The sequence below is a fragment of the Setaria italica genome, chromosome III, assembly GCF_000263155.2.
Source record: "Setaria italica strain Yugu1 chromosome III, Setaria_italica_v2.0, whole genome shotgun sequence".
NCBI classification, from domain to species: Eukaryota; Viridiplantae; Streptophyta; class Magnoliopsida; order Poales; family Poaceae; genus Setaria; species Setaria italica.
Genome location: NC_028452.1, coordinates 45,961,325 through 45,976,608, shown reverse-complemented (window position 1 = coordinate 45,976,608; position 15,284 = coordinate 45,961,325). Strand labels below are relative to the sequence as shown.

The 15,284-nt window shown below is 45.0% G+C and overlaps 2 protein-coding genes across 2 annotated transcripts; one reads left to right on the top strand and one right to left on the bottom strand.

The window, feature by feature from the left end:
• Positions 1-3,795: 3,795 nt before the first annotated feature.
• Positions 3,796-10,403, top strand: LOC101775782 (vacuolar protein sorting-associated protein 26A). The gene is made up of 11 exons (XM_004962890.4): positions 3,796-3,961; positions 4,712-4,786; positions 4,888-4,962; positions 5,044-5,116; positions 5,695-5,739; positions 6,558-6,669; positions 7,469-7,535; positions 7,785-7,829; positions 8,829-8,884; positions 8,978-9,153; positions 9,835-10,403. Exons 1-11 carry the CDS (start codon positions 3,959-3,961, stop codon positions 10,020-10,022), a joined length of 915 nt encoding a protein of 304 aa, XP_004962947.1. The 5' UTR covers positions 3,796-3,958; the 3' UTR covers positions 10,023-10,403.
• A 158-nt stretch (positions 10,404-10,561) lies between these two features.
• Positions 10,562-13,105, bottom strand: LOC101775379. The gene is made up of 3 exons (XM_004962889.3): positions 12,637-13,105; positions 12,479-12,546; positions 10,562-11,055 (listed from the first exon to the last, which is right to left on the bottom strand). Exons 1-3 carry the CDS (start codon positions 12,980-12,982, stop codon positions 10,762-10,764), a joined length of 708 nt encoding a protein of 235 aa, XP_004962946.1. The 5' UTR covers positions 12,983-13,105; the 3' UTR covers positions 10,562-10,761.
• Positions 13,106-15,284: the final 2,179 nt, after the last annotated feature.

Here is a 15,284-nt window from a genome sequence, read left to right as displayed (position 1 = left end):
ATCAACCACATACGCCCAGATTCGTGAGGCATTTACCGTTGATAGCTGTGACCCGTGACGGGTACGAACTTAAATTCGCGCTCGTCACTCGCGGGCGAAGTGTACCCGCAGGCACCCACGTACCCGCCAGCCAGATGCTAGATGGCGGTGGACCGTGTGGCGGCGAGGAGGTGGCCGGGCGCTGGGCGGAGCAGTGGCGGGGGACCTCGGGGCGGCAGAGGGGGGAGACCTCGCGGACGGATTCGATGGCCGAGCCGCCGAGGGTGGTGGCGGCCGGCGGGGACCTTGCGGGGGGACCACGACGTAACTGCTCAATGTTCCATGTGTTGTTGAGGATGTTGCCGTTGTCGTCCTTCAATCGGTAGGCGCCTGGTCGGATCACTAGGCCACCGTGTACGGTTCTTCTTGTTCTTCTTGCCTCTCTATGTGGAAGGGCCCTCGTCCTGGACTTCACGCTTGGTCTTGCCCTTGTCCCGACCGCCGCTGAAGACCGTCCCGACTGCCTCCTCGCTAGAGGCGTGGTTTGTGGTGATGTCAAGCAGGTCGCGGGTGGTCCGAGGCTTGACGCAGCCGAGCTTGTGGACCAAGGATTTGCAGGTCATCCCGGAGAGGAACGCGCTAACGACGTCAGGGAGGGAGTTGCATTGCCTCGAGAACCTGCGGATGTAATCCCGCAGGGACTCGTTGGGCTCCTGTTTGCAACTCTTGAGGTCCCAGGAGTTCCCAGGGCGGACGTAGGTCCCTTGAAAGTTCCCTATGAAGACCTTCTTGAGGTCCGCCCAGTCGTGGATGCTGTTGGGCGGAAGGAATTCGAGCCAAGCTCAAACGAACTCCCCTACATAGATGGGGAGGTACTGCGTGATGAAGTAATCATAATCTGCGGCGATGGCTCAACAGGCGAGCCGGAAGTCTTCCAACCATACACCGGGGTTCGTCTCCCTAGTATACTTGGCGATGTTGGTGGGCGGTCGAAAGCGTTGGGGAATGGCGCTTTTTGATACGACGACCAAAGGCCCGCAGTCCCGGTCTGTTTGGACTGGGACTCCGGTCGCTGTTCCGGTCGCTCAGTCGACCATCACACCTAGGGTGCACCTCCTCGTGTTCCTCATCGGACCGTTCATGGCCCGTGCCGCCCGCGCTCACCGACAGTTGGCGCCATCCGTGGGGAAGACGTCGTGCATTCGCGTTTTTGCAGGTCATCAGATGGCACCAACTGTCGGTGCAAAATCTGGCTGACTAGTAAATATTGTAGTTTTGCCATGCGTTAGATCGGATATGACCTAGCACACAATGACACAGGATGTATACTGGTTCGGGCCACGGACCCTACGTCCAGTCGGGGTCGGTCGGTCGACTATATTCTTGAGCCCAGGTGCTCAAAGTTTGCAATGGGGGTACAAACGAGAGAGGGATGAGAGAGTGTGTCCGAGACCTGGTCGAGCTCTGGTCCGAGTGGGAGAGAGTGACCGAGGGCTTAGACGTGTGCTATATGTTCGAGAGTGTGGAGTATGCAGGAGTGATGAAGCCTGAGAGAGCCCGAGTCAGTTCAGACGAGGAAGGCCCGTCCCCTTTTATAGTACAAGGGGATGGCCTTACAACTCAGAGAGAGGGGGGGAGAGAGAGCGCGGGCGCTGCCTAGTCTTGTCGAGGCCCACGTCGTTGGGTACGGTATGGCCGTCGTCCTCGGTCCCTGTTCACCTTGTCAGGCCACTCCGTTGCAGCGGGTAGGTTGCGGCGGCACGGTGTGGGGCGTGTGTAGGGTGTGGCGCGGTACGGTTCCTTGTATGGTAGTTGACCTGGACGCTTCTTCTTATCCATCCACCTGCTCCCTGGGCCCACACCGAACGGGCGTCCCCGGTCGATCGTTCTAGTTGGCCCTGACCGTGTTGGTCGAGGGGAGTGGTGTGGTTGATACGACGCTTCCCCGGTCGGGGGAACTCGGTCGGGTAGGACTGCGGTCCGACCCCGACTGGACCCTTCTGGTCGGGCTGCCGACCCGGCCTCCTGGTCGGAGGAGTCGGTCGGTGGACAGATCTGGGTCTCGGCCAGCGTTGTGTTGATGGCCGACCCAGGTGCGCGTCACCGCCACGCCTCTTGTTGGACCAAGCGCAGCAGGAAGGCGTCCCATTAGGGATCCTAGGTCTATGGACCCGTCACTCAAGTTTTGGCAAAACTTTGTCATGCCCAAGTTTTGGCAAGCAACCAATCAGTCTCTACATATTTCCCCAACTTGATTTCTACATCATTTATTTCAAATTAGACCTCAACACTTGTTATTGTAATAGCATCACATGGTGGGTGGGGCTGCAAGGACATGTAGTAGCGATAATAACCGAGAGATGGTCGTGGAGGCCATTGTCGCGGACCAGGTCGGAGCTCGACGAGCCGCCGCCATTCGTGGGGTATGCAGCCTGTGGCAGGAGGGTGACTGAGCTGGCAGCGCAACCGACAGGCATCGTGGTGTCGGCGTGGCTGCTGCTGTGCGTGTCCGCAGCCACCGACGCATGCGTGGTATGTGTGCTAACGTTGGTTCGTTATTCATGACGCGTGCGTGGTGCGCGTGCTTCCCCATGACGACGAGGACACCGAGAGCAGCGACAAACAACAGCGTGCGGGCACAGTCGGAGTTTTGAGTTCTGAGAGGGAGGCAGGCGCAGGTGGTGGTGGATCAGGGGAGGAAGGACACCACTGGACAAGGAGAGAGAGGGAGGCAGGCGCAGGTGGTGGTGGATCAGGGGAGGAAGGCAGGTGCTGGTGGTGGACTGGTGGTGTGGCGAAGGAGGAAGGGCCGCGACGTGGGCGAGGAAGAAAGACCGGATTGTGTTTTCATCAAGAACGTGACGGTTGGAAGAAGCAGGCGTTAACTTCAACGTTATTAGCTAAAGATAAAAATTTGATCCTCCCATATTGTTGGGAGGGAATTAACCGTTGAAAAGAAGAGAGAAGAGATGCTGGAGAACCCGATTCAGCAGGCTCCGTGAAGTCCCACCTCAGACACAACAGCTGCCGTGCTGGCCCGTCCAGCTCAGCTTCAGACAGCAGAGTAAGGCCTGATTTGGTTCACTGACTTATTTTTAAGCACCCGTCATATCGAATGTTTAGATACTAATTCGGAGTATTAAATGTAGACTATTTACAAAACCGATTACATAAGTGGAGGCTAAACGGCGAGACGAATCTATTAAGCATAATTAGGGGGTGTTTGGAAGGAGGAGGCTAAACTTTAGCCCTGTCACATCGGATGTTCGGATACTAATTAGGAGGACTAAACATAAGCTAATTACAAAACTAATTGCAGAACCCCTAGGCTAAATCGCGAGACGAATCTATTGAGCCTAATTAATCCATCATTAATGAATGGTTACTGTAGCACCACATTGTCAAATCATGCACTAATTAGGCTTAATAGATTCGTCTCGCGATTTAGCCTAGGGGTTGTGTAATTAGTTTTGTAATTAATCTAGGTTTAATACTCCTAATTAGTGTCCAAACATTCGATGTGACGGGGGCTAAAATTTAGCCCCCTCCTTCCAAACACCCCCTTAGTCCTTGATTTGATAATGTGTTGCTACAGTAAACATTTGCTAATGATGGATTAATTAGGCTTAATAGATTCGTCTCGCCGTTTAGCCTCCACTTATGTAATGGGTTTTGTAAATAATCTACGTTTAATACCCCTAATTAGTATCTAAATATTCGATGTGACACGTGCTAAAAATAAGCAAAAGAACCCAACGTCACCTAAGAAAGCCGGGTCCAGCAGTCGGGCCCCTCATGCTTCCCGAGAGAGAGAAACAGAGAGAGAAAGGGCCCACCACCTTCCCTCTCCGCCTCAGTGAGTCTGCGCGCGATCTCTTTCCTCTCCGCCGCATCCGATCTCGATCCCCCCGACGCGGCGTCCTCCGGTCAGCGCCGCCGCCCTCCTCCCTTCCCCGGCCGCCATCTCGCCGTCGCCGCCATGGTTAGCACCCCCGCCCCTCTCCCCTCCCCTTCTTCTTCCTCTCCTCTCCCCTAGCCACCCACTTCCAACCCCTCGGAGCGGCGACCTGAGGAGCCGACCAAATCTGGCTCTCGCTCCGTTGCGGCCAGCCCGCGGTTCGGCGGTGCGATCGGAGCCGCATACGGCCCTCCCGGATGGGTACGTCGATCTGTAGGAGGGTTTAGCCTCGGACCTAGTGGCTAGTTGTTGGCGCGGCCGGTGGGCGAAATTGCAGGGTTGCCTTAGGTAAATCCGGGCGAAGAGTAAGGGAGATGGTGCTGAATAATGGTGGGGCCACCCGTGCTGGGCAGTAGGCTGTAGCAGTGTAGCTCCTTTCCGTTTGCTAAATTTATTCATAGTTCGGCACTATGTGTGATCCAGATACAGCTTGGGCACAAGGGGACCTTGGTCAATTTCGCTCGAGCTGACTCTGTAGTGGTGGATTGTCAGTCTGAATTGCAGTGGAAACGAATACTGTTGCAACTTGGAAAAGTTTGATTCACATTCACATGCTTGATACTTGAATTCGGATCGAGTGACACAATTTATTTGTTTTTCCTAGCATTGATCATGTATTCAGTTGATTTATGACCATAAAATTTTCTGATGAACATTAATGCCCTGCATATAGAGATTCTAGCTCTTAATCTTCTTCCAATGTGGAAGTATTGGGTACGGGTTTTTCGTGATGTACCATAGGGCTAATGGAATTCTATGGGTATATGAAATCAGAATTATATCATTGGAGCATTCAAGCCACCATGTGACATCTCGATTACATTCTCTGATGGAAGGACCAGGAAGCAGGTACAGTTCTTGATAACCTCATGTTGCTGCCAGTTGGGTTTCAAACTTGAGTTCTGCTTACAGCTTACAAACGGTTGGTTTCTGATGTTGTCATTTCAAAGGTTTCAATTAAGAAGGACAATGGGAAGACAGCAATGGTCCCGGTTTTCCAGAGCCTGGAAACAATATCTGGAGAAGTATGATTTCCCTGTTTCCTTATTCTTATCTACCTTGCTTGGGTTGAGCCTAGTATTCAGTTCAGGTGTAATGGCTTTCAGGTATCAATAGCACCAGTCCCAGGTAAAAGGATTGAACACATGGGTGTCAAGATTGAGTTGCTGGGCCAAATAGGTATGCTATCTTACCCTTGGCTGCTGCTTGTTCTGTCGGTTCCTGCAGCAAGTTAATTACGAAGCAAGTAAACAACAGTTTTGCTTCTGGAGATGCCATCGACACTGTTACTCAATTCCACTGCTGCTTAGGTTATGTGAAGACGGATAGTTATCTTTGTTTGATGTCTTCACGAACAACTAGTTTCTTTTTATTGATTTATTGCATTTTGTCATGCTATTAAGATGTTCTTTCTTATGATTCTTCACACTAACTATAGTGCATATCCATTTTTGCTATGTTGCTCTAAGATGGTTGTTGTTTCTGATTTTTTTTTCTGCACCCACTGGTTACTGTTATATTTATTGTTGCTGAAATGTTGCGCTATACAGTTTTGTTTACATGGCCAGTTACAATCTCCAATTGTAATTGATATATTCCGCATTAAACGCCAACTTCATGCTCTGCATGAATATGACTTATGTCCTGGATAAATATAAAATTTCCACTGTCAATTTAAGAAATTATTCCCGTCTACTGTTTCTACTTTTGGTCCTCCTAGATCCTGATATTTACGATGGGTGACTATTTCTTTACAGAGCTGTATTTTGACCGAGGGAACTTCTATGACTTCACTTCATTAGGTGAGCTTCTGGTGCATGATATGCCAGTACCTCCTACAGTGGATTTGTGCAATGTCTGGACTTGTCTTTAATATTAGAAGTCTGAGAACATTGGCTAGTTAGTAATTATTAATATAATGATATGCAAGCCCTGCCTGTCTGAGAAAGAAAAAGTTAATAATCATTATCCCTGCTGAATTCTCTTTTTGTCATCCTTAGTTTCCCAGCATGATAGTATTCAAATTTTACCATACCATTATCTTGGTATGTTATTCAAATGGTTAAACCTGCGATTTGTTAATAAAAAGAATAAAGCAAAGTGTAGCTTTATGGATCAAGGTTTACGAAGACAACATGAAAAACAAACGAAAACCACTGAGCCTGGTATTACCATTTACCAGGCCTCGCCTTAACCTCATGGAATAAGTCTCAGTCAGTAAACACCCCAAGGAAGACCAAGAACACACGTAACAGAAAGGCATTATAAATGCAAGCTCGAAACTAAAACCAAAATACACAACTGTTCTAATTGCTCTTTCTTTAAACAAATTGTGGTTTGTTGTACCATATTTGGCTATTTTTATACTTATCAACTCAGATGTCAGTTCCCCTTACTGTTTGCCTACTCTTTTCTTTTAGTTAGACTGCCGATGTAAAATAAATCACCTGGCTAGACTAGAAGCATATGTTAGTAACTAAGTTGTGCCAATAGGATCTCCTGAACTTGTTGTTCTGCTAGTAATGAGTTGGTCAAGTTATTATTACTTATGGTTTCTCTTCATACACATTATTATGATGAGAAGCTATTATAACTTGAAATGCACTGTTCAACTGTGCAGTACGTGAGTTAGATGTTCCTGGTGAAATCTATGAACGAAAGACATATCCATTTGAGTTTTCGACTGTTGAAATGCCATATGAGTCTTACAATGGGACAAATGTCAGACTGAGGTAAGAAAATGCTATGATTTAGATCAGCACTCTTATTATGTTTGTTTTGCATATTTAAATTTTTACTGCCATTATAGTTCTAAATTTCGGTTCTGCGAAAACTCCTTGGTCATGGTTTATATTCGCCCACAGCTTGAAATGTCGAATTTAATTGTACTTGCAAATTGGCTCTGGGTAAATACTGTTAATCACTTAAATTCAGTTTTATAAATTTAGATTGAATATTTCAATGCCAAGATTTATTTTCACAGTACCCACTGGAAGACCAGTTACTAGTAGGATTGGGATTTGCAACCTTGTGTCACAATTTCTGATATCTTATTTTTATTGTATGAATTGGAATACATGGAAGCTTCAAATAAATATGATGTTTACGACATCTTTAACTGCCTTTATAGGCTTGGCATAGGATTATATCATTTCTGTAGTTGGGAATACAGTTTGCCTCTCTGTATGATAAGGATGCATGATTAGCTCACTGTTTTAGCACATATATCTTCCTGTGAAAGATTTTAGGCTATAACAAAGTACAAGTATAACCTTCTCTCATTATTTTAGCCACTAAATTTGAGAGTAAACTGTCATATTTCCTAAATTCTTGCATTTCCATTTGGCTTGAGCAAAATCAATGGTCAATCAAATGTTAACCATAACGTGTGCACTTGAGCGCATCTTACGGCATTTCACTTGTTTGAAATGTCATGCAAGTTCATGATAAGACTGAAATATTCATATGCTGGTTAACATATATAGTAAAGCACCCGTAAAGAACAATAATGTACCCTTGATGCGCTTTCAGGTACATTTTGAAGGTGACTATTGGCAGAAACTATGTTGGGAATATAGTGGAATACCGGGATTTCTGTGTAAGTTGATAACCACCATTATATTTATACTACCTACATGAAAGCTATAGAACCATAGATTTTATAGTATTTTGGAACAATTTCACCAGATTTTTTATATATTTATCACTGTACTCCATTCAATTTTTCCATCATTGACATGAACTAACCCATTTGAGACAATAGATTTTTTTTAATTTTCATGTGTTACATCAGATTGCATAGTTAATTTTTTCAGAATAATGATCCGTTTTCCTACTTTTCTGGCAGGTACGAAACTACTCTCCTGTCCCTACAATCAATAACAGTATTAAGGTGAGTTCTTAATTTCTTTACTAATGGAAGCTATTTTTAATTTGATGCTTGTAAGATACTTTAATAACTTAGGTTATAACTTAACTGTGTCATATTATACTGGTAGTCTCTCAAATTGACATTGTAGACGCCTTTGTCCTTAGCAATGTTGACCAAATTTCTCTTCAGAGTTCATGTTAGCTTACCTTGCCACAGCAGGTTCTAGAAACCCGTGAAGCCTGGCCCCTCTTTTTTCATGAAAACTGAAAAATCTGGCCAGTTTGATTTCCATAAAATGGAATAGGTCATGGTTTAATGGACACCTTTATCCCCATTGCTTAAGAATGGATACTTTTTTTTATTTTGACATGATCCAGGTATTGAACCTTGAAATATCAGTTTTGATAGTTTGTAAACAAGGAAAGAGAAAAAATTAGCTCATTTTCACTAGCCACCCACGGGTCCTTCCTTTTATGCGGAAAAAACAGGTCATGAACTGTACTGATCTGATATGCTACCACCAGTCTGACATAATTAAAGTTTAGATACGAAGGTGAAGAGAAAATGTTTGGATGTCCAAAGAAAAGCCTTGGGAGTGTCCTGACCCTCCGTACCACTCTTAGATAGTAATATTCCAAATACACTTGTTCATTCTGAGGGTTGTGTCATATAACTCAAATGAGCTTATATTCTTGGGGAAATAATATTTTTTGTTGTGTTTGTTCTAAAAAAAGAATGTTGTGTTGATGGTTTTCATTTAATAAGCTGATTGCACCAAAATATATATATTAAATAGCCTTGATGTGATGGAGTTTATTAGAGTTACTTCACAACCTTTTTTTTTATGACATGTCCTGGAGAGCAAGTTAAATAATTTATTTTCCTCGCTCTCTATTCAGCTATATACTTAATTGCATGCCTTTTGCTATTTAATGTGATTAAACTAAGAATGATCTTTCTAAAAGATAGATGGTCGTGCATTTGATTATGAAATTCATGTTACTGAATTTTCCTTTTCAGATGGAAGTAGGAATTGAGGATTGCTTACATATTGAGTTTGAGTACAGCAAAAGCAAGTAAGATCATAGGCATATGCCTATCTTTTGTCTTTTCCGATAAGCTTCTCTCTATGGAAACCTGCATATCATTCACTTTTTTGCATTTTCCAGGTACCATCTCAATGATGTGATTATTGGGAAGATATATTTCCTTCTTGTCAGAATAAAGATAAAAAATATGGAGCTGGAGATTCGGCGTAGGGAGTCAACAGGATCCGGCTCTAACACATATGTTGAAACTGAGACTCTTGCTAAGTTTGAGCTGATGGATGGTGCTCCTGTCAGAGGTATGGTTTTCCACTTTACAGTGCAGTGAGTGTTTGCTTCGTTGCTGTAAAGCATTCATGTCCATTCATTGAGCTCATGGCTGCACTCTTTCTCACCTGTAGCTTTCAACACCTCAAAAGTTTAAAGCAATAATGTGCCTAAACATTAAGGAATTAACATGTTAGCAATTTTAAACCTATGTGAAACACTGACAGAACCCAGTTCATTTGAGTTAACTGCTGGTGCTCATGGGAATTCTAAATTGCCGTGCCCACTGATAACTCCAAGCTGCTCAATTAGCTTTTTTTAAAATAAAAAAAAACTAGCAGTCCCTTGTATGCCTTTTGTCTTTTTGCGCAAACCATAGAAGTTGGTCTGGTCTGCATTTGAACTAGGACTAGCTGTATGGATGCTCATCATGGCAAAAGGATCATGATGCATAAAGTGACACCTTTTCTTCAGATCGACACCTATGGTTGGAAGCCTGAATCTGGTCAGATGTGGTTCCTGCTTACCCGCTTTGCCCATGTAGGAAAACCATTTGGTGAGCTGGGAGTGGACTGAATCATGGTCCATCCTTGAATGAGACATGGACGGAACCAGGATCCACCCGAATCCCATCCTATCAAAGCTAGGCCCATAGCATTTTTCAAGGATGTTGGTGGTGTTTCCCAGCATAGCTAATCGAATTGTGTTTGCAGGTGAATCTATTCCAGTGAGGCTGTTCCTGACGCCTTATGAGCTGACCCCGACTTACCGCAACATTAACAACAAATTCAGCGTCAAGTACTACCTGAACCTGGTCCTTGTGGACGAGGAGGATCGGAGGTACTTCAAGCAGCAGGAGATCACAATGTACCGTCTCCTAGAATCTGCCCCGGCTTCTTAGATCCTGGGGCCCGGAGCAGCATGATGTTCACGTCTCAGGTTTTGTATAATGGAGCATGAGGTTAGAGCGATGTGTGTTTACCTGTATATAACTCCAGAAGAGCGCCCGTCAGTTTGACTGCTGCTATGGCCAGGCAATTTGCACTGTCGTGTTGTTTATGTTCTTTTTTTTTTCACCCACTCCTTACCTTGCTTATGGCACAACCGTGGTTAGCTGGGGGTGCTAGTGAATCACCTGCCTATTTATTTACCGTTCTTGTGAGGCGTCTGCAAATCATGTTTAATTTGTCAATATTTTTCTGTGGGATGTTAGTTTAGTCTGACAGCAATGTAGAATGTACTATGTTTTCGTAAGTCAAAGTGTCAAATAATGTAGATTTTACTTGGAGCGTCCTGTTAGATGGTAGATTATTTGTGGTTTTCATAATGTAACATGCAAATTCTACTTGTTTTATGCCATTCTCAAGCTGTTCATTAGCAATCTGTTCATGAAGAAGGTGCCTATATATCCAACTGCTGCTCAACTTATATGCTGCTTGATTCCATAAACTTTCAATTCATTGTTGCGAAATGCAAACCATGAATAGTCCAATGTTCCCTTCCCCAATCCCATGCAAGTTCTAGATCAGCAGTGCAGCAACAAGCCAAACCAAGCCATTAAGCCAACACCAAACAGCATTATTCCCCTATCTATATAATCTTCAGCACATTAACCTTATCTATACCACCTAGTCATGACCTCAGGCGAGGAGCCAGAAATCTCTCTGGCGCCTGGTGGTGATGAGGTAGCCGCCGCCTCGCCGGCTCTTCCGCCGGACGGCCAGCGCCATGCACGCCGCGTGCTGCACGCAGTAGTCGGCGGCGCTCCCACCGGCTCCGGCCGCCGCGCCGGCCATCCACATCGACAGCAGCCGCCACGTGACGGAGCGCTTCTTCTGGCCGACGACGAGGAGCGACACGCCCAGCTTCCTCGCCGCCTCCACGATCGCCGGGCCACGGTCCTTCCCTTCCACCACGGAAACCTCCACGCGCACCTGGTGTTACGAAAATTAAAAACAAAAATCAACAGATCAGTCACCGTATGCATAAAACCTTTTTGAAAACAATGTACCAACAGAACTGAAACTTTTTTTCTAGAATTCACTTGAAAACTGTTCAAACATATGTAAGGCTTTTGTCTTGAAACTCTCCTGCATCAGCTTGGGCTCTCAACACAAGGCATCAAAGTCAAAGCTGGAAGGAAATGTTGGGCCATGATCCTGTCTGGGGACATGATGCATGGTACCCTTTGATGATGCTCATCCACATGCCCCCAGCCCCCCACCCCTCTGCTGTCAGTTGTGATCTTTGCTTGCAATTGCAGCTCTCTGCTGCCTGGCATCTTTTTCCCCTTTGATCTGACAGTAAACGGGGCCCTCTTTTTCAATTTGCTACTGTCTCATACAGAACGCCTTGTTTCAAGGACATGCTGTCCCGCGAGATTTAACTAGCCATGGAACTGTTTTTGTCTGATTATCTCCTATTCCGCTATCACAAAAGGTGTCGGCAAAGAGTTTTTACAGCTTGTTGTTGATAGCGGATCAGAGGCCTGTGTGTGTCACTTCATGTTATTACTCCAGCAGTGGAAGGGACACCTTGGGACATTTTTCATGAAATGCACGAACAAGTGAACATTGAGGCATTGCTTGGAACACCGAGTTGAATTTGACGGTAACATTGACGACAAGTTGTGTCGGCTCTATGAAATTCTTGCGTTCCAAACAGCCTCAACAGTGTCGATACCATGCTACTGATTATAGGTTATAAAATCTACTTTTTAATATGATGAACAATTATTGAATCATTTTTTTTCTTTTTAATATGATGAACAATTATTGAATCCTTCTGATGTACATTCATTGGATTCTGTTGCTTGCATCAAAGGGCAAACAGCACAGGAGATGATGTGTTGAGCAGATACTTGCTGTACCAGCCCAAAAAGAAGTCAATTATTTAGGAGGACCATGTATAGCAAAGAGCTATATGGATGGCATCAGATCAAGGACTCCTCTTTATAGACCATCACTGTGGCACTAAATGCATAGCAGTTCTAGCTAATTGGCAACATGAACGCCAATCTTGATGTTGCAATTAGTTGGTAGTTCCGAGAGGAAATTGATGCTGCAATGCAATTAGTGTTCCCTTACATCGTACGTAGCTTGTTTATATAGATTGTGCCAATGCTATTTCTCAATGATGTACACCTAGATACGAAATTTACTCGAACGAACAGAGCAAAGAAGACCAACCAATTTGAATTACTTCATGTGTCATCTCAGTGTCTACACAATCTTAATTACTTGGTAAAGTGCTACTTGGAGCTAGTTCCATCAACAAAAGATAAAATTATAACGACACAAAGAAGATTAGCATGACCGATTGCGCAAAGCTGAATGTTTCATGTGTGATTGCAGTTACCTCTGGTCTTTTGGCCTGGCAGATGCTCCTCATGGCCTCCAGGTGCTGACACCCTCTTGGATCGCGTCCTGATTTGAGATGATCCTCAGTTCGCAATACGCAATTAAGTTTGCAATCACGGCGAGTCAGTTGGTTACGATATACGCAGGCTTACGCACGGTTCTTGCCGTTGCCGCCGCCGCCCCTGACGACTTCGAGCAGGACGAGCGTGTCGCAGGGCCGGACGGCGTGCGACAGCGCCCACTGCAGCGCCGTCCGGGACTCCTCGCTGCCGCCGTCCGCCGCCACCATCACCTTCCTCCCCACGACGACGGCGGCGGCCTCGTTGCCATTGCCGCCCTTCTTCACCTCCTCGTCCATCACCGACTTGCTGTCGCCGCCGTCGTCGCTGGAACTGACCTCCTTATTGGCGCCACATATCGACGGCGGCGCGGCGGTGGACGCGGCGCCGCCGCCGGCGGACCTGATCCGGTGGAGGCAGAAGGAACGTAGCGGCCTGGCCATGGCGGGTGCGTGCAGCACAGCAGGGGTTTATTTCTTGAAGTGGTTCAGCTTGAGACCCGAGCTAGTGAAGTGGTGGAGAGGAGTGGAGTGCAGCAGCAGAAGAGAGCGAGGGGCAGAGTGGTCAGTGGTGTGATGAACTGGAGGACTGAAGCAGAGTAATTAGTGCTGGCTGGCATGTGGGTCCCGCAGGAGGGGTGGGGTTAAAATCGTAAAAAGGCACAGGGTGATTGTGCAGTTGTTCTTGTCCCATGCACGCTGGGGTGGTTTCGTAGGTCGGCCGGCGGCCACCTGCCCACCTACATTGGCGCCTTTTCATCTCATCTTCTTTGGATTTTTACCTTTCTGGTTGACTCCTGATTTACAAGGATGGGTAATTTTAGGAGACATCTACTTATGAATTCGAAACCAGAGTACCATAGACACTTCTGCTGAATTCAGTTTTGAATTTTACAGTTCAGTCCCTTGTAGAATAAGCTAGGTGAACAATCTCAGGTCCTAACCCAGACAGTGCAAACTGCAATTTAATTAATCTTATTTTATTACAAACAACAGAGTTACCATCAGAAAATTCAGACATCTGCCGTTTAATTTAGGGAAAAGTTCGATTTTCAACCTTCAATGCTATAAGTCTGATTTTCAACCTGCAACTACAAAACCGAATAGAGAGGGCCATTCAACTGTCAAAATCGGGCAAATTTGACTCTTTGGGTGGTTTCGAGGGTGGTTTTACATTTTCTAGAAATTTAAAAAGTTTTGGTTTAATAAAAAAATCATAACTAATTCATTTCAAAACCTAAACTTTTTAAATTTTTAGAAAATGTAAAACCACTAAAAGGGTCAAATTTGCTCAGTTTTGACAGTTGGATGGCCGTCCCTATCCGATTTTGTAGTTATAGGTAGAAAATTAGACTTCCGCTATAGTTGAAGGGTGAAAATCGGACTTTCCTTTAATTTATGATGATAGTTCTTTTGTAATCCCTAGATCAGACATATCACTGCACTTGATTGGCAGTAGTGTGATCCAAGAAAGACGAACAAGGAAGGGGGGGCATAATTAATTTTGGACATTCTGTCAATCAATCATCATGGCCCATGGATTCCAAGCTACAAATCCCTATCTTATCCTACCATGCTGTTTGGCCATAAAGCCTGACATTGTAGCACGATTTGGTGGACAAAAATGCAGGCTTGTTTTGACAAATGTGTGTCCTTATCTGAATCATGGCCATCTATACATGATTATAAATTGGCCATGAATATATGCAATAAATAAAGTGTTGTGTCACCGACAAGGCCAGCACAGCTCTCAGCTCTGGGTATGTGCACTCATGACAGCACCGTGTGTGCGCTGAACAGGTGATTGTTGTGAGAGGGAGTGTTGTTTTTCTTTTATGTTTGTGTGAAGATGGGAACTGACCATTTCAACAAAAGTTTGCTTGAGTTTCTTGAGGTAGCCGCATCATGATGGCACTTTTTTCATATAAGACTCAGATGTGCCACTAGAAGCTGCTGGTACTTGAACTCCAACATCATGGCAGCTTTAGCATGAAATAGGAAGGCAATTGTCATCATATATGACCCCAAGGTTCCATTCGCATGATTATGATGTAGTAGAAGTCTTTCTAAAAGTTTATTCATGAATGCGTGTTTAATTTTCTTTTGAATTTGATTTTTTATTTACAGAATATCCAAGAGGATTTTTTTTCCTGAAGTCATTTTTTTCTATTCAACAAATTTTGATATAATGGACTTATTTAGAACGTTTCCTAATATCTTAACAATAGTTTGCTCGCATTATTGCTACCGTGCCAAATGTCAGCATCAGCCTATCGATTTTGGTCAAGGTCTGGCAAATAATTTCAGTGAGTAGAGTGCCGACAAGCGAAGGTAGCAGCAATAATATAGCTCACCACGTCACAACTAGGACCAAAGGAGAGCATCTTTCCGTTTACAATTATATTCTGATTTTTTTTTTGCGAGGAAGGGCAGCAGGTTTTTTTTTTGGCTCGTATCTATCTTCTGGTAGACAGTTAGCTTATATATCTTTGGTCCATCAGCAACCCAGTCTATATGTCTAACCGGCCCATAGTGGCCCGTAAACTTCCACGACACAAAAATAATGCGTGCGGTACTGGTTATTGCTTTTCGCTGCCTGTCAGCATCGTGCGTGCTAAGCCCCATGCAGCAAAGCACATTAGCAAGCAACAAATGGCCCCCGTAATTTATGAAATAAATGTATTTTATGACCCTATAAACACGGGCCATGGTAGTATTTTTTCCACCTGGATCCGATGACATTTAA